The sequence below is a fragment of the Notolabrus celidotus genome, chromosome 3, assembly GCF_009762535.1.
Source record: "Notolabrus celidotus isolate fNotCel1 chromosome 3, fNotCel1.pri, whole genome shotgun sequence".
NCBI classification, from domain to species: domain Eukaryota; kingdom Metazoa; phylum Chordata; class Actinopteri; order Labriformes; family Labridae; genus Notolabrus; species Notolabrus celidotus.
The window spans coordinates 21,551,539-21,569,966 of NC_048274.1; the positions used below are offsets into that span (position 1 = coordinate 21,551,539).

The 18,428-nt window shown below is 43.4% G+C and overlaps 1 protein-coding gene across 1 annotated transcript in view; it reads right to left on the reverse strand.

Annotated features, from left to right (window-relative positions):
* The window catches only part of gse1 (Gse1 coiled-coil protein), a 206,324-nt gene that overhangs the window by 135,042 nt on the left and 52,854 nt on the right, over positions 1–18,428 (reverse strand). Inside the window, exon 2 of the mRNA XM_034679727.1 lies at positions 10,241–10,382. Coding sequence (XP_034535618.1) covers positions 10,241–10,382 — 142 coding nt within the window. The remainder of the gene's footprint in view (positions 1–10,240; positions 10,383–18,428) is intronic.

Consider the following 18,428-nt stretch of genomic DNA (forward strand, 5'->3'; position numbering starts at 1 on the left):
AGTGGAGGTTAGAAAAACTATGCCAAGAGAAATATAGTTCAATTAAATAAAATACTGATAAAATGAGGTCACAGATTTTAACAATGCCAATGAAATTTAAAATGGAAGGCCAACGTTGATCTCAGTACAATTGTTTAAGACAGCTCAGAAAAGCAAGTAAAAGATCTGTTCATTCAGAGATGTGAATATTTGATTGTCAATTAATTATTTAAAGTGGGAATCTAAATTTTCCAACCAAACAATGTTTGCTTGTGACAAAGAAATCCAAATCTTCAGGTTTCATATTGAAGATTAAATAATAGTTTGGATGACTGCTGTTCCCAAGAAGTATTATGTTCTTAGTGATATGAGATGGAAATTTGAGAAATGTGATCAAATAAGGAACTTGATAAAGCTCATAGACGAGTTAAATTTAATATTTGCACACCAAAGCAGTCAAAGGATATTAATAAGAACAGAAATGAGGTGAAGGTGGCTATTCATCAATGTAATTAACATTTAATGGATGTTAAAACACCGTAAAGAAGAGTGGAGGAATAATGATGAATTCATATAACCCTTTAAATATTCATCATTTTCCATTTTTGAGTTTGTATTAGAGACAATTATAGAACAAGTGTTCAGTTCCCATTTATTTTTTCTCTGATACTGTCATTACAGAAAAAAAGTTGACATGTAGATATTGTAAGAAGAAGATCACAAATGTAAATGTAGAGGGTAAAAAGAGTACAACAGAGAGGAAGAGAGAGTGAAACAGAATGTTCTAGTAATGGGCCAACAGCCGAGCAGAGAGGCCATGTTCACTGTCAGCCATTAACATGGCCGGGACTAAATTATTCACCGCACCCTGTCACCTTACACAAGTCTGGGCTAACTCACACTAAAGAGGACTGTGTGTGTGTGTGTGTGTGTGTGTGTGTGTGTGTGTGTGTGTGTGTGTGTGTGTGTGTGTGCGTGTGCGTGTGTGTTAGAGAGTGAACATGAACTGTGGCTTGTAGTAGGAGGTAAAGAGGATTCCTTCATAGAAAGAGGGCTCAGTATTGCCATCCTGTGGCTAGAACAAGTAAGATACTGTGTGTTAAGCATAGAAGCTACACACACACATACACACACGCATACCTGAATAGAAATATGGACATAAATTAGTCTGAAAATGCAAATACTGCACAGGCCTTAACCTTTAGCTGCCCTTTGAGTGTAATGGGCAGTTACAAACACACACACACACACACACACATGCATAAGCATAAAAACACATACTCTGTGTGCAAACATACAGAGACAAGAGGGGAACACAGATCTGTTTTATGTGGAGGAAGCTGATTTCCATTCAACCTGCTGGTTTACTGTGGAACAGGAGAGACTGGTTAGCAGCAGCAGCAGCAGCTGGGCAAACAATACAACCTCACCTGGAGTCATTTACATGGATTATATGTGTGTGTGTTTGTGTTCCAGTGTTTATGGATGTGTCTGTGTGTGTGTGGTTGTTATGCTGAGAGGGTTGTCTCCTGTTGCTGCTCTTCTTCATCATGTTCCTGAAAGTGCCGTTGGCAAGGAAACCAGAGAGAGAGAGAGAGAGAGAGAGAGAGAGAGAGAGACAGAGAGAGAGAGAGAGAGAGATTGTGTGAGTGACGGAGAGCGTGAGAGAGAGAGGTGGGGGGGGGGTTGAGATGAGAAACAAGTCAAGGAGCACAGTTTCGGGTGAGAGCGAGACGAAATGGGGGAAGAAAAGGCGGACAAATGAGAGAGGGAAAATAAAAGCAGAGGGTCTTGGAAGAAACTGGTGGTGGTTGGAGGGAGACGAAGGGGAGAGTTAACAGAAAGGAGGCAAAGAGCATGTGACAATGCGACCCATGCCTCCCACTGACAAGCTTTATTACAGCCCCACCTGCAGCGAGACAGCAAAAAGCACTTAGCCTCAGCAGAGTCGCCTGACAGTGGAGGACAGTTTGAGAGAGCGAGGGAGGGAGAGAAAGAGAGAGGGATGGGAGAGAAGGGTGGAAGTGGAAAGAGGGAGGCTGGTGGAAGGAAGGGATAGAGAAAAGGAAGGAAGAAGAGAAGATAAAAAGCTGCTAAGGGTAAAACAAAGGTGAAGGAATGACTGAGAAAAGGCACAGTTGTTGAGCTAACATTACTCTGCATGAAACATCCTTTCCTTACATCTACATATACTCGGGTATTGACTGATCTCTGGTTCTTTTAAGGCTGTAGTTTGCTGTGTCTTTGGATTGCTTTATGGCTTTCTTATTTTCCTCCATCTGCTGTCAATAAAAAGAGACAGACATAAACACACACTCAACACAGCCTGCTGCTGAGCTCAGAGCGGGCTGCCAGTCAGGCTTAATCACGCCTGAACACCTGTTTCCGCGTGAAAGTGAGGTCAAAGGTCAAAGTCTGGAGGTCTCTCACTAAGTGCTCCTCTTTTTTCTGGGCTACTGCTGAAACATGTCTGTAACCTGACCTCCCTGCTCTACACTGACTTTAACCCCACATTAGGTGGCCTCTACAAGGTCTAAATATAACTCCCCTGAGCCTAGAAGAGGGGTGGTTCACCATACATAACATTACTATACATTAAAAATGTTGAGTGCTCCAAACATCCTGAATGCAGGCAATATTCAGCCTTGAAATGTATAACAAACTCTAAGAGGCTTTCATCATTTAGAGCTACTAGTGCAATCCATGAGCAGGAAATTATTAAGGGGCTGAAATGAAGAGAGCTTTATTACTTCCTGATCGGCGACAGCTCGCATCTATTAGCGCCCCAGCCTGCTGATGTATCTGCTGATGAGCTATGGCCAAGTAATGACGTGCTCTGCTGGCTGTGAATCCATAGGTCTCTCCCTAAGTCGACTCTTTCTGGCTCCCAGGCTCTGGATGGAAAACCACAGTCAGTAAATCAAACCCATCCGGAGGAAAGACGAGAGAGAGGGAGAGAGCGGGGGAGAGAGAGGGGGTAAACGGCCTGTTTCTCAGCCTTTTCAGAGGGAGAGGAATGTGTTGGAAAGGGTACAAATCAACCAGAAGTGACTGCACAATGAGGTCAGTGTGATCAGAGGAGAATCCTGACTCGAATGCTAGACACGCACAAACACACACGCACAGAAACAAACACATTAGGCACACACATGCAAACACAGTGAGTGATTGAGCTGGGGCATAACCCCGTGCCCACCCCGTGAGTGGCTAATAACCGTGGCCGAGCGCCAAACCCACTGTCTCCTGACTAATTCCCCCCATGCCCGCCAGGACTGGCGCCACACTGCAGAACAGAGCTCTGTTTTCTCAAAAATCCTATGATCATTACTTTAGTGAATCACTCAAATAGATGGAGGGAAAAAAAACAGCCACACAGGCCATGCAGCTCATTGCCCCCAGAAGAAAAGATATAATGGAACAGACAATGGGGGAACTGTGAATTAATTTCTGTTTGTTGAGACTGCTTCCCATCAGTTAACAAACACTCACATACACACACAAACACACCTCGACGCCCACTCTGCCGGGCTGGAAAAAGAGGGCAGAGAGGTGGCATTCTGCCAAGCGTGGCACTGCCAAGAGACTCGGTATTCCTCGTCTCCACTGGCATTTTCATACACACATACACACACACTTCCATCTGCTGTGCTTCATGGGAGCTGTGGCAAGCTTGTCACTGTCATTCCAAGTTAGCCCACCCTCCTGCTATCCCCACTGAGGAGGACAAAAGACAAGAGGAGAAAGAGAGGGAGAGGGATTGGAGGAGGTGGGAGGGCAAGCAGTGGCATTCCTCTCCTCGCTTCCTCTGACACCCTCTGATCTCTCTCTCCAAGCACACCCCCTGTCGTCGCTCTATTCAGTGTCCCCATCCCCCTCTCACCATCCTACCTATACCTTCCCAACCTCCATCCTCTCCCTGCACACTGCTCCTGTCATTCCCCACACTCATTCCTCCACCTGCTGCCCTCCTCTCTGGACAGCAGATATAAGTACAGTCTGTTCTCACAGCAGCACGGTCAGTGGCACAATTTGTCAAAATATGATGCTGCAGGTACCCCTGTGGTGTCATTTTTCTGAAGGCTGTCCTCTGACTTGTTTGGATGTGGTGTGGTGGATAATTCAGGTTGCTAGCATAAAAGGAGCAAATGTCGGCTTGGGTGGTAACAGGGGTCAGTGGATATGATTAACAAACACAGGACTTCAATAAGTGGACCAGGGTCGGGTTCATTTGTGAAAAAAAGTCAAAGCTAATCTCTGTTGAGATTACTTTTGTCGTGTAACATAGTGTATACTGGATATTTATCATACATCACAGATTATGGTATGCATTAGTTACAAAACTGCTGTTTGAGGGGCAGAGGTGAAAAAAACAGTTTATGTCTCCCCCTGTCATTCTGTAGGGTTAGTGTAGCTCCACAGCAACACAGTGTTCTTAAAATTAAGGCTGAGCTGTTAACATTTTCAAGAGGGCAATCTGGGAAGTAGGCAACATGGAGGTTAAATAATTAAAATAATTTTTAAATCCCTGACAGCCACAGCAAAGTTTTAATTTTAACATATTGAAGCACAAGATATAAGGGGGGGAAGGGGGGTGGGGGTTGGGTACAGGGGTCTTATGCAACACAGTGGAGTGGAAATTTGAAAATGTGCAGATTTATGATTCAAATTAAAAAAACTTCATGGTCATTTCAAAACGGAGGTGCTTTAAGTTACACAAAAATAATCAAATGATAGAATTCTGGTTCTTATCTGAGTATCAAACCTAACTCACAAACCCTGCAGAGCAACAAACATATATAATAAGGCTGAATTACCAACAGGGCTCTTCATCACAATTCATCCATTGGAAGAAGAGCATCTGAGACGCATGTTATTTCATTCAATCTACAAAGGGCACCTAAGAGGGCACTTCACTACATCTTATCCACTAGAAGGGCACCTATGAGGGCATTTTGTAATGTTTTATCTACTACAGGGGCATCCAAGAGGGCACTTCCACATTGTATTTTCAGACGTCATGGGGGGGCTCTATTTAAACACAGACATGATCCTTTTCATAACTTAGCCGTGCATTTCTGCTTCAATGTACTTCAGTAGCTCAGTAGTTTTAGTGCCAAAACATAACCAAACTGAACCTATTATACCAGATAAATCTGTTTTAATGATTGTGTCATGGTCAAAAGCCTCAAACTTTTTCAGCAAGCATTATTTGAAAAGCTAACTAAATCATGCTAATTATTTATTGTGAGCCAAACTGCTTTACTTTGGAAATCCAAAGAGATCTTTTATTTCTTGACTCAAATGCCATACATAAACAGAACTTACAGATGGTGCGCATGGTGCTGATATCACTGTGTTTTAAAGCTTAAAGCTGCAGATCAAGCAACTGTATGATGGGTTGGGAGTGAGACCACGTTGCCAAGTAAGGGCACTTGTAAACCCCCTCTCATGAACAGACTGTTCCTTTTTCAATGTGTGTGTGTGTGTGTGTGTGTGTGTGTGTGTGTGTGTGTGTGTGTGTGTGTGTGTGTGTGTGTGTGTGTGTGTGTGTGTCAGTGTATGTGTATGTGCTTTGTAACATATCTGTTTATAGGTTAAAGCAGGCGGCTGTGTTCTCCATGCTAGACTAGTAATGTGAAACGTTAACCGCAGCAGCTCCAGCAACAGCTCAGACATTGATCCTCCTCCAGAGCAAATGTGGGTTGCCAGATACTGTGAATCAACCCCCCTCTGTGCCCCCACCGGCACCCACAGCCCTTCTTCAGCGGTGCTCCATGCTCCCTCGGTGTCTAATTGTAATTGTATTGAACTGGCCTGCAGCCAAGAGCTCAAGACTGCCAAGTCTGTGAAGTCCAGCTGCGCCATCACAATCAAAACACTCTCACAGCTTATCTTATGACAATCACATCATCAGCACGTGTAATTCCAATACACACACAGGCACATGGACACAGACACAAAAAAACACATATCTCTGAACATATTTGCTCAGTATGAGGGAAGAAGATGGGTGAAAGAGTAGAGCGAAGAGAACAAACAATTAGAAAGGCTAATTTAACACAAGACTGACAGATGTAGACAAAGAAGAGAAAATTGATTAAAATCCCATTAAAATATTAGTCATACATGTCTCTCCCTGGATAAGATGTCTGTGCAGGCACTACAGCAGCTGCAGCTGTACCTTGTTCTTCATTTCTTAAGGCCATGTATTGAATATGGTTGTTTTAAGTCTTGGTGGTTGCTGATGTATACAAAGTGTTCAGTTCACAGGCACAATGTGTGAAATCCAAGCGGCAACCTCCAGTCTCAAATGATGAAGCCAATGCGGAAGTGATATAAACTGCAACACACCGAAAATCCGCTTGAGGCTGGCTGCAGGAACACCGGAAACCACATAGAAATGAATGGGAAAAAGACAATCTTTGAAGCATTATTAAACATGTTTACAGCCTGGTTCAAAAAACGGCTTGGCCCTATGAAGCTAATCTCTCTAATGGCACACACTGTACGGGGGGTGAATCTTTTTCTAACGCGACGGTTCAGAAGATATTAAGATTACCAGTTTTGCCCAAATAAGGACATGACTGATGTGACTCCCAGTCGGGAACACATTGCTATTGGCTAAGAGGCTCACACTACATCACACTCTGCCTGGTTGAGTTCCGTATTTCCAATATGGCTGCTGCCGTCGATTTGCTTCAAAACAGCTCTCAGGAACATATGGGTGACGTCACGGATACTACGTCCATATTTTATACAGTCTATGGTGAAATCACAGATGTCAAATCCCTCCCACTATGGTCCGTTTCCTGTCAGACTGGTGCTTCATTGACCTCAATATGTTTAGACTGTCTCTTGTATTAGGGGTTTAAAATAAAATAGCATTCTTTCATGCCTTTGACTGACTTATTATTGTCTTCATTAATTTCATTTATGACAGTTGGTACACTCACTTTGCACAAAATAATAACTGACACATTTTAAAGTCCTGTCTTTATGGATATTTACTGATGTTAACTGATGGTGTTTCTTGATTGATTTGGGTTTTACTCTTAATTTTTTAACACTTAGTGCTTTCATACCATTGCTTTACCTATGTAAACAACTTTGGATTGCCTCCATGTTAAAAAAAAGTGTGACAGAAGCTAAATTATCTTGCCTCCCCTTGTCTATAAACACCTTCAACATCTGATGTATTGATTGATTTTAATCTTGGTTTTGAAGATCTGAAGTAGATAAATAACTAAACAAGAATAAAAGTAAAACAGAAAAAGTAAAACAAAACAAATTCAACCACACAATCTTCCTCTTCTTCATACTTACTGAAAAAGTCTCCCTAAATCACCCTAAAATCTGGTAAACAAGTGGCACTCGTACATGAGATATGGTTTGTTTTTACAGGGACTCACAGAAATAGAAAGGATACACTGTCCTCCTTCGTGTAAACGTCCAATACATTCAACAAAGTGCAGTTTTTGTACAGCTGTGAAGCTCTTTCTCATACCATTTGTTTTTGCCATCCTGATATTGACATGTATGCTAGATGAGCTAAGTATTGGTAGCATGTGGACAGACCCATGGCCGGCACCAATTCAACGAGACTTGCGCCACCAACCTCTGCTGGTAACTTGTCTTAAACTATGGAGTCCTTTCAATCAAACCAGCACTCCACGAGATTGGTTTACTTAATACCAGTGTTTTCTTTGACTGCAGGATAATGACATAAAGAGGGAGACAAGCTATCAAAAAGTGGCACCACACCAGTCTGGCCTGCTTCAATTTGTATCAAACATGCTCTGCAATATAAGTTACAGGCTCAAGCAACTCCACAAATCCAGCCCACAGATTGAAATATGCTCACTCTTTTTTGTTGCAAGCACAGACTCTTTACTTTTAGAGGTCAAGTTCTGTCACGTATTATTAACTACATCAAACATGTGCGTGTGAAAGCACCGGTGTGCTCTAGTGCTCTGTGCACCACTGGTCAATGCAAACCCAAATTAGAGCATGACCATCAAGGCTTTAAATATTCACACATGTACCAGTATAACCCTGCAGGGAACAGACAGCAGCAGACAGCAGAACTATCTCCCTCCCTCTGTTCTCCCTCTAGCTGTTGCACAGGGGCACTTTCAATGATTTAAACCCAGCAGTCTTAAGATCATGACTGATCATGCACCTCTCTGCTCTGTTCTGTGTGAAGACCGCAAGCGTGTCTTGTGTCACGTTCCTAGCCTGAGTGGAGGAAATGGGCCGTGTCATGTCAGTGTGAGCTGCCGCGCAACACGCATGATGGAGAGCCCTTAAATAACTCATGAAAACCCTGTTCTCAAGCCACACCAGACCTCTGGGAGGAACGCTCTGTCTGTGTGTGTCTGGGGATATGTGGTGGCCTCTTTCGTCATGACTGTTTAACCAAGTGTCTAGGAGTGTGTCGTGGTTGTGTAAGTGTGTGTGTGTGTGTGTGTGTGTGTGTGTGTGTGTGTGTGTGTGTGTGTGTGTGTGTGTGTGTGTGTGTGTGTGTGTGTGTGGGTGTGTGTGGGTTCAGTAAAAAGAAGCTAGAGATGAGTTTCTGTAAACGGGCAGGGGGGCCCTCACGGCTAAACAGGAATAGCCTCAGAGAAAAGTGAGAAAGAGGCCTGAGCGAGAGCGGCGAGTGAGACAGAAATACAGAGCAAGGGGAGAGTAAGTGAAGAAAAGGAAGTTTGAAATTATGAGAATTGGATTTACTAAACTCTTGTGTTTGTGAGAGTAAACGTTAGTGTAGAAAGGGGAGGAAGAGAGAAAAAGAGAGGGAACAGATACCCAGTGAAAAGGCAGTTCAGCTACACTGATGAGAGGAGACAGCAGCACTTTCCACATAAACGCACTGAGCTCCAAAACTCACTGTGGTGATGGCCTCCCTAGGGGCATAGTCACAACCACACACACACACACACGTCAATTTTTGTCTGTGCCTGCTTTATCATGACGTCTTCCAACTCTTCCCTTAGTGTCACTTCAATGCAGCATCCTCCTCTCCTGGTGCTTCATCACCTCTAAGGCTGATTGTTTTAGCATAAGAAAAGGAGATGGAATAAAATGACTGCAAAACCAACAATTCACTGCTTGAATTAGACATAATAGAGACTATAATAAATCTACTGATCAGTTGTTCAGATCACCAACACATAGCTTAGAAATAGCGAAAAGGAGGATGTGTAGGCATGTGAATGGGCATGTCAGTGTCTTCGTGTATTTACTTAGTGGATAAAACCAGTTTCCTGATTTGCACTGTTGATAAAACGAATCAGTTGCCATTAAACAATTCATTCAAAGAAGGTGAAGGGATGAAACCCTTTTGCACATTTGCAAAACAAACTGCAGGGAAATCGTTGTTGTCTCCTCTGATCACTCACACAGCAATATTGTACGGGTTGACTGTTGTAATGCCCAAACATAGAAAACAATGAGTTACAGCAGCCTGGATGGAGGGTGATAGCTTTTGTGGGTATATATAGATACACAACAATAGTGGTGGTGGTTGTGGAGTTACGACAGAAGGATTTGAAAAAAGTCAAGTCAAGAGAGATGTTTGTCACTCTATGATTTGAGCGTTAGAGCTGCCTCAGACCTCATCTCATTCACTCCGGGGGTCTGACTGCTTCCTGTGTTGTTACACAGCGGGGTCAGGAGGACCTCTCATACAGGAAACAGGAAACAGAGACAAGTTAGCAGCTGAGTGAAGAAATGGCTTACTCCCAGTGGTTTCAGGATAAAGGCTAAACCAACACTTTTTTTTATTATATTTCAACTAAGAAACTAATGTGCTGTTTTATGAGGTAGGCTAAGAGATTAAATTGGTTGTTTATTTGATGTGGTTTGTACTAACATATATGAAAGTACAAAGTGGTGTAAGGGAAATTTTAGGGCCTCTGTTGTCACATCCCATTAACAGGACTTTTAAGTGGACCAGACGACACTACTGAAAGCAACAGCAGCATAAAACAAGGTACAAAGAAGCAGCAACCTCCACAGTGAAAAATGAGACCGATGCTGAAAAGCAAGTTTCTCTGGAGCACACTTGAAGCTTGCTCACAAAAGCAAAGAAACCCCCATTAGAGCCAATGTTAAAAAGTCCATCTGTGCTGCAGAATTCATATATCCTATTTAAAAAAAGAGATAAGCTGGAAGTCAGTTTGAATCAGCGTTTCCAATATGGTGACCACCATGTTTAAGAGACTGAAACATAACATTTAAGTCTGTCCCCTGGAGTACTCACTGGAAGATGGGCGTTCAGCTCGGTCAGCTTTCTCTGGCTCTGATGTCCCTGGGTGAGACAGTGTGTGGTCACCTGCAGGCTGTGAAGGCTCAGAGCCGGCGTCCTTCCTAGACCCAGCTGCACTCTCAATCACAGTCCCCACCTGTAAGATATAAAGACATCATTAAGACCTCAGAAAGAGACGAAGAGTTTTAGCAATTCAATGCCCTTTTGTAAGACAGAGGTGGAGTTAATTAACTACAACCGAATCAATGAGAGACTTCAATAAAAGTCCATAACACTAATTACACACAAGTCAAGAAGCAGATTCTGATCCTGCTTAAAGGTTGTCCCTCACTTATTCTGGCTCACCACAGTATTGATGTTATTATCAAATTTAACAATAAAGAGACATAGATGGTGCAAATATAGCAATTAGCTGCTGTTGTAGCAGACATTGGTGGAACCATTTTTAGCTGCTGTCATAGATTTCTGCTATAAAAAGACAACAACTAAAGGGGATGCAGCGCTGGGTGAAAAAGTGTCCCTTCCCAGAAGTGACAGAGCTGCAGAGCAGACAGACAGAGAGACAGAATCAAAGATGGAGAGAGACAGAGAGAGAGAGAAAGAGCTTTTCTGACAGCCTGAGTCTGTTTGGATGTGTGCTGCTCTGCTCTGCTCTGCTCCCCACAACAGCTGAAAGAGGAAAAGAGGGATGAGCCTTCAGGAGAGAGACAAGCTGACCATGAAAAGCAGAGGAAGAGGCAGAGGGTGGCTGTCAGCAAGGAGAAAAAGAGAGAGAGAAAAAAAAAGAGTAGAGGAGGAGAGTTAAAAGGGGGCTGTGATGGCTCCCTCCATTGACGAGCAGCAGAGAGACAGGCAGGGAGGTGCAGCGTATCTTAAGACAAAAAGGCACCCTGGGCTTATGAAATATACATAGCTCTCAGCTGGAGACAGAGACACAGAGCGACAGAGCAGAGGAAGGGGCCCTGAAGACTGACGAGACCCCTCCTAAACACACACGGCTAAAAATAAAACACACAGACACACTGCTAATGACTCCTCATGAGAAACCGGGGGAGTAGTTTCTGCCTTTTTTTCTTTTGAGTGAGTGTGTGTTTATATTCCCACACACACATCCAGGTGTTTTTAGCATCAAGTTGCATCAATACTTCCTCCTCCTGTAACAGACTGAGTGGGCAAACCACAACAGTGGCTATGACATAAAAACTGACAAGTGTTTTGGCTGTTGGCCTGTATGTAAATCCACCTGCTGGTCATGGAGGGATTTTAGGAAGTTTCTTTCAACCGCCTCACTCAGACCTTCCCACCTGCCCCCTCTTCAAGTCCAGACAGCTGCCTCAGTTGAAAAGCAGTTAAAAACCATTTAAACAGACCTCACTTAACAATAAACTCGCCCTTTGTGCGAGCTAACGATCCACCTCTCCCACGCACTCTCCATTATGGCTAAGCCGCTGAAGTATTGGGATTTACATGCAAAAGTGTGTGCGTGTGTGTGTGTGTGTGTGTGTGTGTGTGTGTGTGTGTGTGTGTGTGTGTGTGTGTGTGTGTGTGTGTGTGTGTGTGTGTGCGTGTGCGTGCGTGCGTGTGTGCGTGCGTATGCATGTGGGTATTCATTCTGCTGAGTTCCCTTGCGTATCCTGTCCCCTTCATCAGACAGTTTGGGCGTGCCTCCCCTGTCTCTATCCCTAACACGTCAGGTGTGAGCAGGTAAATAGTCATGTCTGAGCCTGGGTATTACCTTCACTCCAGAAGACAAACACAACAAACATGCCAAAAGGTTGCCTAACCTTTTCCATCTCTCTATATCAGCCTCTTTGCTGTCTTCGTCTTTTTGTCTTTCTTCTACTCTGATATTACAGTTAAGTGCACAGTACTGAAGGTTGTTTAGCAACTTCAATAACTCTGTATGAAAACATGAATAAAGACAGAGAGGAAAGTAAGTGTCTGATCTGCTCTGTCAGGTCAGGGCCATGAGCCTGTAGTACTTAATCATGGAGATATTGTTGCTTCTCACAGCCAAAGAAAACAGATGGTGGTGAGTAACACAAAACACACTGGCCTTAAAGAACAAGCAGGGTGCCAAGATTTGATGCTACACATTTAGATGTTGCCACCGCTTCTCTCATATGACTCATTTATGCTCATAGATCAGGGAGAGGCATGATTACTCAGAGTTTGTCCTGTTGAACAACACAGTGTTGCTGTGGACGCAATCATTACATAGTTTTAGCTCAAGCCTAAGAATTAAGAGTACTTTTACCAGCTCTGCGAGGCTGTAATATTGACTTTGTATTAAATGGACACAGTGCCCCAATGCTCTTCCCACTGGGAGATGTGAAGCCAAAAGACCACCTCAACGGTTGCAGACATTATGCGTTTGTGGCTCCTCGTGGCTGACATCACAGCCTTCTACTTTCCAAAAACGCGTTAAAATTACTGCTAATGCGTCAAAGATTCCCCAAAAGATGGGTTCGGCAGTCCGCAGCAGAGCAGATTCATGAGTTGATTTGAAGTGTACATAAACGGCCATGCAAAGTTCAATGATTTTGTGTGTGTTTGTTACATTTTCTCTCACTGTTCCTCGTCTACTCTGCTAATCTGGGAGAGAAAAACAAAAAAAACGTGGCAGGTTTCTCAACAGAGCTGTCAATCTTCTTTTTTAGCATCAGATAAATCATTTATACTAAACTTCCCAAAAGAATAAACACCTGAACATAAATCAGTGTAATAATAAATGGAGCGCCGCCTGCAAGCTAGTTCAGGCAGACAACTCGAGCTGCGCTCATTCATACTGACACGTCATCATCCTCCCCATCAGCTGATCTCAACATCCTCTCATTTGGCGCTCTATCTAAGCTGCAAGTCTCCCTGTCTCTGCCTCTGCTTTGCAAGTGCTCCTGCTGTCCATCTCAGTGCTGTGTGCAAACTTCATACCCACCTCCTCCCCCACATCCACCTGTGGGCTCTGAGGGGTGTTAGTCCTATCTCATTACTCCTAAATGTCTGCATTTAAATAATCTACGAGGAGTAATGAGGTTCGGAGCCCATACGCCAAACACAATACTGTATGCTGCAATAAACTTTATCTTAAGTAAACATGAGTTGTCTGACTGAACTAAAAATGATGACAGAAAGCTTGTTTGACAGGGAAATATTTGACATGGAATTATTAAATGGTTTGACCCATGTTCCATCTGTTAACATGAGGGAGGCAGGGTTTATGACCTGTACTGCAGCCAGTCTGAAGGGGGAGCTCTAAATATTTTGACGTCCATGAAGTCATATGGCATCCATGGGATGTACTGAGACACAGCAAGGCTTTATGCTTAATGCTAACTCTAGCATGCTGGCACTGTCACAATGGCCGCGTAACAACAACTAACATTGGTCCATTTGGATTTAAAGTAAAAAATGATGGTACTGAGTTATAACCAACCGGAAAAATTATATCATGACCTAATAATGATGCTATGTAAAGAGGGGTCTGTGAAAGTTTTTATAATTCATCTAAGAGAATATGAAATCCAACCAAAGGTTGATATAATATTTTACCCAAAACCACTAATAAACCGTGAGTGGTTGCAAGAGAGGTCAGGAGTTCAGTCAGTAAAAGTCATCGTATGGGTACTTGAGCTTAAATGCACACTCATGTGGATATATATCCTCTGAGCAGAGCAGGAACAGAGGGGGGACTTGTAAGATGCAGCACAGGAGTCAGGAGGTGAAATGGGAAGAATCTACAGAGGAAGGACTAATTGAGGTTAATTCCAGAGTTCAGCATTATCTCCTTTAATCAGTAAAGAGGGAAGTTGGTAATGGAAGATGTTGCAGGACAAGGACAGAGTCTCACAAGGCACAGCATGCCCTCAAAGGATTGCATGGCATCAGCAGCCGAGTGTAGATCTTGATATGAAGCTGCAGATAAACAGAGAGTCCTGAGGGCCTGCAGGCTTACGCAGGGAACACTGTGAGTGCTTGTGTGCTTGCATGAGTGTGCTGGAGAATGAGGGCTTGTCAGTCAAGACAGCCACAACCTCTCCAGTCATTTGCATGTCCCGAATCTCACCTGTCACCCATGTTGACACCTTCTTGCACACAAGCATCCTACTCTGGACTCAATATCACTTCCTGGAGGTGACACACGGGGGGAGTGATGGGGTGCTACACATGACGTCTCCCAGAGACGGCTTCTAACAATAACTCCCTCTCTGTTCACTGTGACCCAACCAAACCTCTCCAGGGACAATCTCTTTCATCACGACCGTGCCTGTCGATTGTTCAGCCCTGCACAACATCTACACTTCAACACCTACTGGATTCATTAAGGAGGAGGAGGACAGAGTCAAAGGGGATACATCGATAAGCAGAGGAGGTGGGCACAGACTTAAGTGTGTGTATGTGTGCTTGTGCGCCTGTGTCACCGGGGGGCAGGGCCATCTATAAACACTGCTGACAGTCTGGACAGGAAATACACTTGAGGATGTCGATAAGTTAGTCAGCAGGGGTGAGGATGGATCAATAGAAAGGCAGGATGAAGTCAGCGGCTGCAGATGAGATCACTTGAGGGAACCAAGGATCTAAATATGAGGATTTGGGATTTGAAATGAATTAATTCAAAAATGTTCCATGTCATCTTTATTTACAGGAACAAGGGAATAAGAGCAGTAATAAAATCAGCATTTACTGCAAGAGTTTATGAACGAGTCCTGGAAATGCTTCTCTGACAGTGACTTAGTGTGTGTTTTTAAAAGACCTTCAAGCACTTAAATTATCTCATTATCCCTCAGTTTCCTTCTGGTGACAATTCCAGCTGTTTTTCTTTCTCTACACGAACAGCTTTAATACTATTTTGTTACATAATTTTATGTAATAAAGTTGCTAAGTAGATGTTTATTCATGCAAAAATGCCACACACTACAACTTCAGCATCCTAGGGAATAAAACCCTCCATAGGCAAAAAGAAGTGCGTGTCCCCTGGAGATGTGGGAAAAAGGAGGAGATGAAGCTGATTCACCCACAGGACGTGACTGCCCTATATCACGTTGCTGTTCTTGCCATGGTGTTGAGTGCCTACGTATGTGTGTGTATGTGTGCACGCTCTGGCCAATGTGTGTTTGTGTGCGTCCTCGGCTCTACTGACATTTCCTCAAACGTGGTTGACATTTCCAGGGGATTTGAAGATTTGATCCCCTCTGTGTTTGAAGAGTTGTGTGCTGCCCTCCTCAAAGCACGCAGAGAAAGGCTGCAGCAGAGCCCGCAGCGTGGCCTGCCTTCAGGGTCTTACTCCACAGCATCACGAGCAGCCCCGGTCTCACTCACCCGAAGTGTGATCAGGAGGAGACCTGCACTATACATCGCCTGCCTTTTTAGAGATGACTGGTTCACTGCTTGGTCTTTTACTTAGTCTTGCTGTTTTCCCCTGAGCTGTGGAGTGTTTCTGCTCCTCTCAACTGAGGCAGAAAAGCTATCACCAAAAGATATGAGCGCAGAAAGTAGATAGCGATGGCGTGGGAGGGGAGAGAGAGGAAGTGAAGGCAAGAAAGTGTGAGAGTGAGGGAGGGAGAGATCTGTTTCTCCTGCTACAGGCTGGTTAGTGGAGCGCACTGACACAGACTGACATCTCTCTTCCACGGAGGCCGAGTTAAAAAGAGACTCACTGCTCTGTGTCCATTACTCTCTCCCTCCCTCCCTCCCTCTCTCTCTCTTTCCAGCCTCCCCTCTTCTTACTCTCTCAGCTGCCCTCTTTCTCTCTCCATCCTTCTTTCTCCTTCTTCCTCTTCCTCTGTCCACCCTGAGGCTCCCATGTCTTGCTTTTTCTGCCTGGATGGACTCTGCAGCGGCTCTGTCCTGGCCCGGGGCTCAGATTACACCCCACCACCCTGTTCAGGCCACACATGCACACATAAACACACACATATGTACATACACACACAAGCCCATGCACTAGCCATGAGGAGGCCCAGGGCCCAAACACAGGTCAGGCTCAGGTCACTCAAGAGCAGAAAGACAGGAAGCCCCACGGAAGCCAGAAACACACTTAAGGCTGATTAGAGGGCAGCTAGATAGACAGAATAAGACAAGAGGCACAAAATATAACAGAGACATGCACAAGCATGAACACTTTCCCATCAGCCATCTGTAGCCAGTTTCCTTCTCAACACGTGTAAAGATCTGCTAAATGTACAGACTGCATCTGGTAAACCTGACACCTCTTAAAATCAAACACCTGCAATTTAGGGACACCCTGATACTCAGTATCTGTATTGATCTGACAAAGAAAAGTACAACCTGTCCGATCTGAGCCTTCAGCCTTAACTACTTTACTCGACGTGAAGAGGCTGACTATGTACAGCAGAGGCAGGCTGCCGCAGCACTTAAACAATAGCTAGAGCCTGAGAGTGAGACTGGTCAGCACGGTGTCATAATGTCAACTGTGTGGAGTTATTTTAAGCTCAAAGAGGGAAAAAAGCAAAACAGATGGGTGTAATTTCTGTAATGTGAGTGTCTCAAGGGGAGGAAGCATTAGAACTACAAAAACACAACCTTGATTAAACATTTGTAGAAGCATCATGGAAAGGAGTCTGCAGACTTCTAACAGGCAACGAGTGTCAAAAGGAAAAGTAACAGCGTAGTGTGGCAAAATATAACACAACAAATTCTAATCAAGCCTCTCAAGAATCATTGTGCCAAAGAATACAACAAAAGTTCACAAAATAGAAGCTGAAATGATGCAGTTTATCTTGCTAGCTGTGCTGCAAAGATGTATGAAACTTCCAGTGACGGTTCAAAAGTGTAAAAAAAATAACAGAGAAGGTTCTTCTTGACTTCAGTGTTCTTAACGAGAAACACCTGCAGCTTGTTGACGACAAGGGATTCAGCTGCTGGTTCAACTCTTGGAATAAATGTACAGTTTACAGCCAATGAGCTTCACCACAGATATCTGGAGCTCTGATGTTTGCCCTTTGTCACTCTTGAGTCTAACAGGCAAGCAAAAAACATCCACAGATCACACACCAGTGACTCAATTCAGACTGCCATTAAGGGAATGCTCGACCAGTGGCACACACTGTTGAATGAAGTGCATGTCAGTTAGTTTGCGCATGATCGTGATTTAATTTTATATTTTATTTCATTTTCTCCTGTGATGCATTTTTACTTTTTACAGCAGTTTTAATTCCTCATGACTATTCTACTGCTTTAGATGTTAACTTGTTGCTCTCACAAGCAAAAACAGATTCCAGGGTTGGACACTGGAGGTCAGGCCTGATCTGACCCCTATACTAAATATTGTCCTATCTTTGTGAGGAGGTGCAGTTGATATGTATTACTAACTTGTGACATTTGCCTTGTTTATTTTCAAAGGTGTGTGAACTGCAGAGCTCAGAGAAGAAGGAGAGCTGGATGAGAACAGTTTCATGTTAAATCCACCGCAACAGGCAGATAAGAATCCATCGCCATGGAACGCTAACTGCAGTCGAATCACTGGGACTATTTTTTAAAACTGTACATAAATCACTTTAAATCAATAAAATAGTCTTTCAATCAATGTTTTTTTGACAACAAATTTGTATTTTAAATTAGTAGCCGGGTAATAAGCTGGATAATGTATGGTTAGCAGGTTGTTATGGGAAAAAGGATCCTGACAGGGTGACAAGACCCTGATCAACTAACCATACATTATCCCTTACTTATTGAAGTGCAATTATTAATTTTTAGACATCTTAAAAATTAGATTTTGAACCTCCAGAAATTCTATTTGTAACAGATTTTTTATCACTAATTTATTTTTCCAATTTTCTTATTTGATCCTACTTTCCTACTTTACTTCATTTTTGCCATTACTGTTATTTATTCTTCCTTTAATTGTTTTAACTTCATGTCTGCATAAAACCCACCTGATGATTTTAATGGCCTTATATCAGACATTTGGAATCGCTTGGTTGTCGGTCTTTTAGTTTCTTATGACTCGATATCTCTGTAAATGAAGGACACTCAAATGCAAAGACTGATTTATTAAAACCTGTGCAGCCTGCATGAGAGCAGAAGTCAAATTAGGTGTAGAACTGTAAACAAATTTCCCACTCCCCGGGTTGATTTGCACCCAGGGAAAGGATGCATGAGAACAAATGGCTCAATAACTGTGTGACACTTCATTGATCCCTGTGGAGCACTTTTTCTACATACA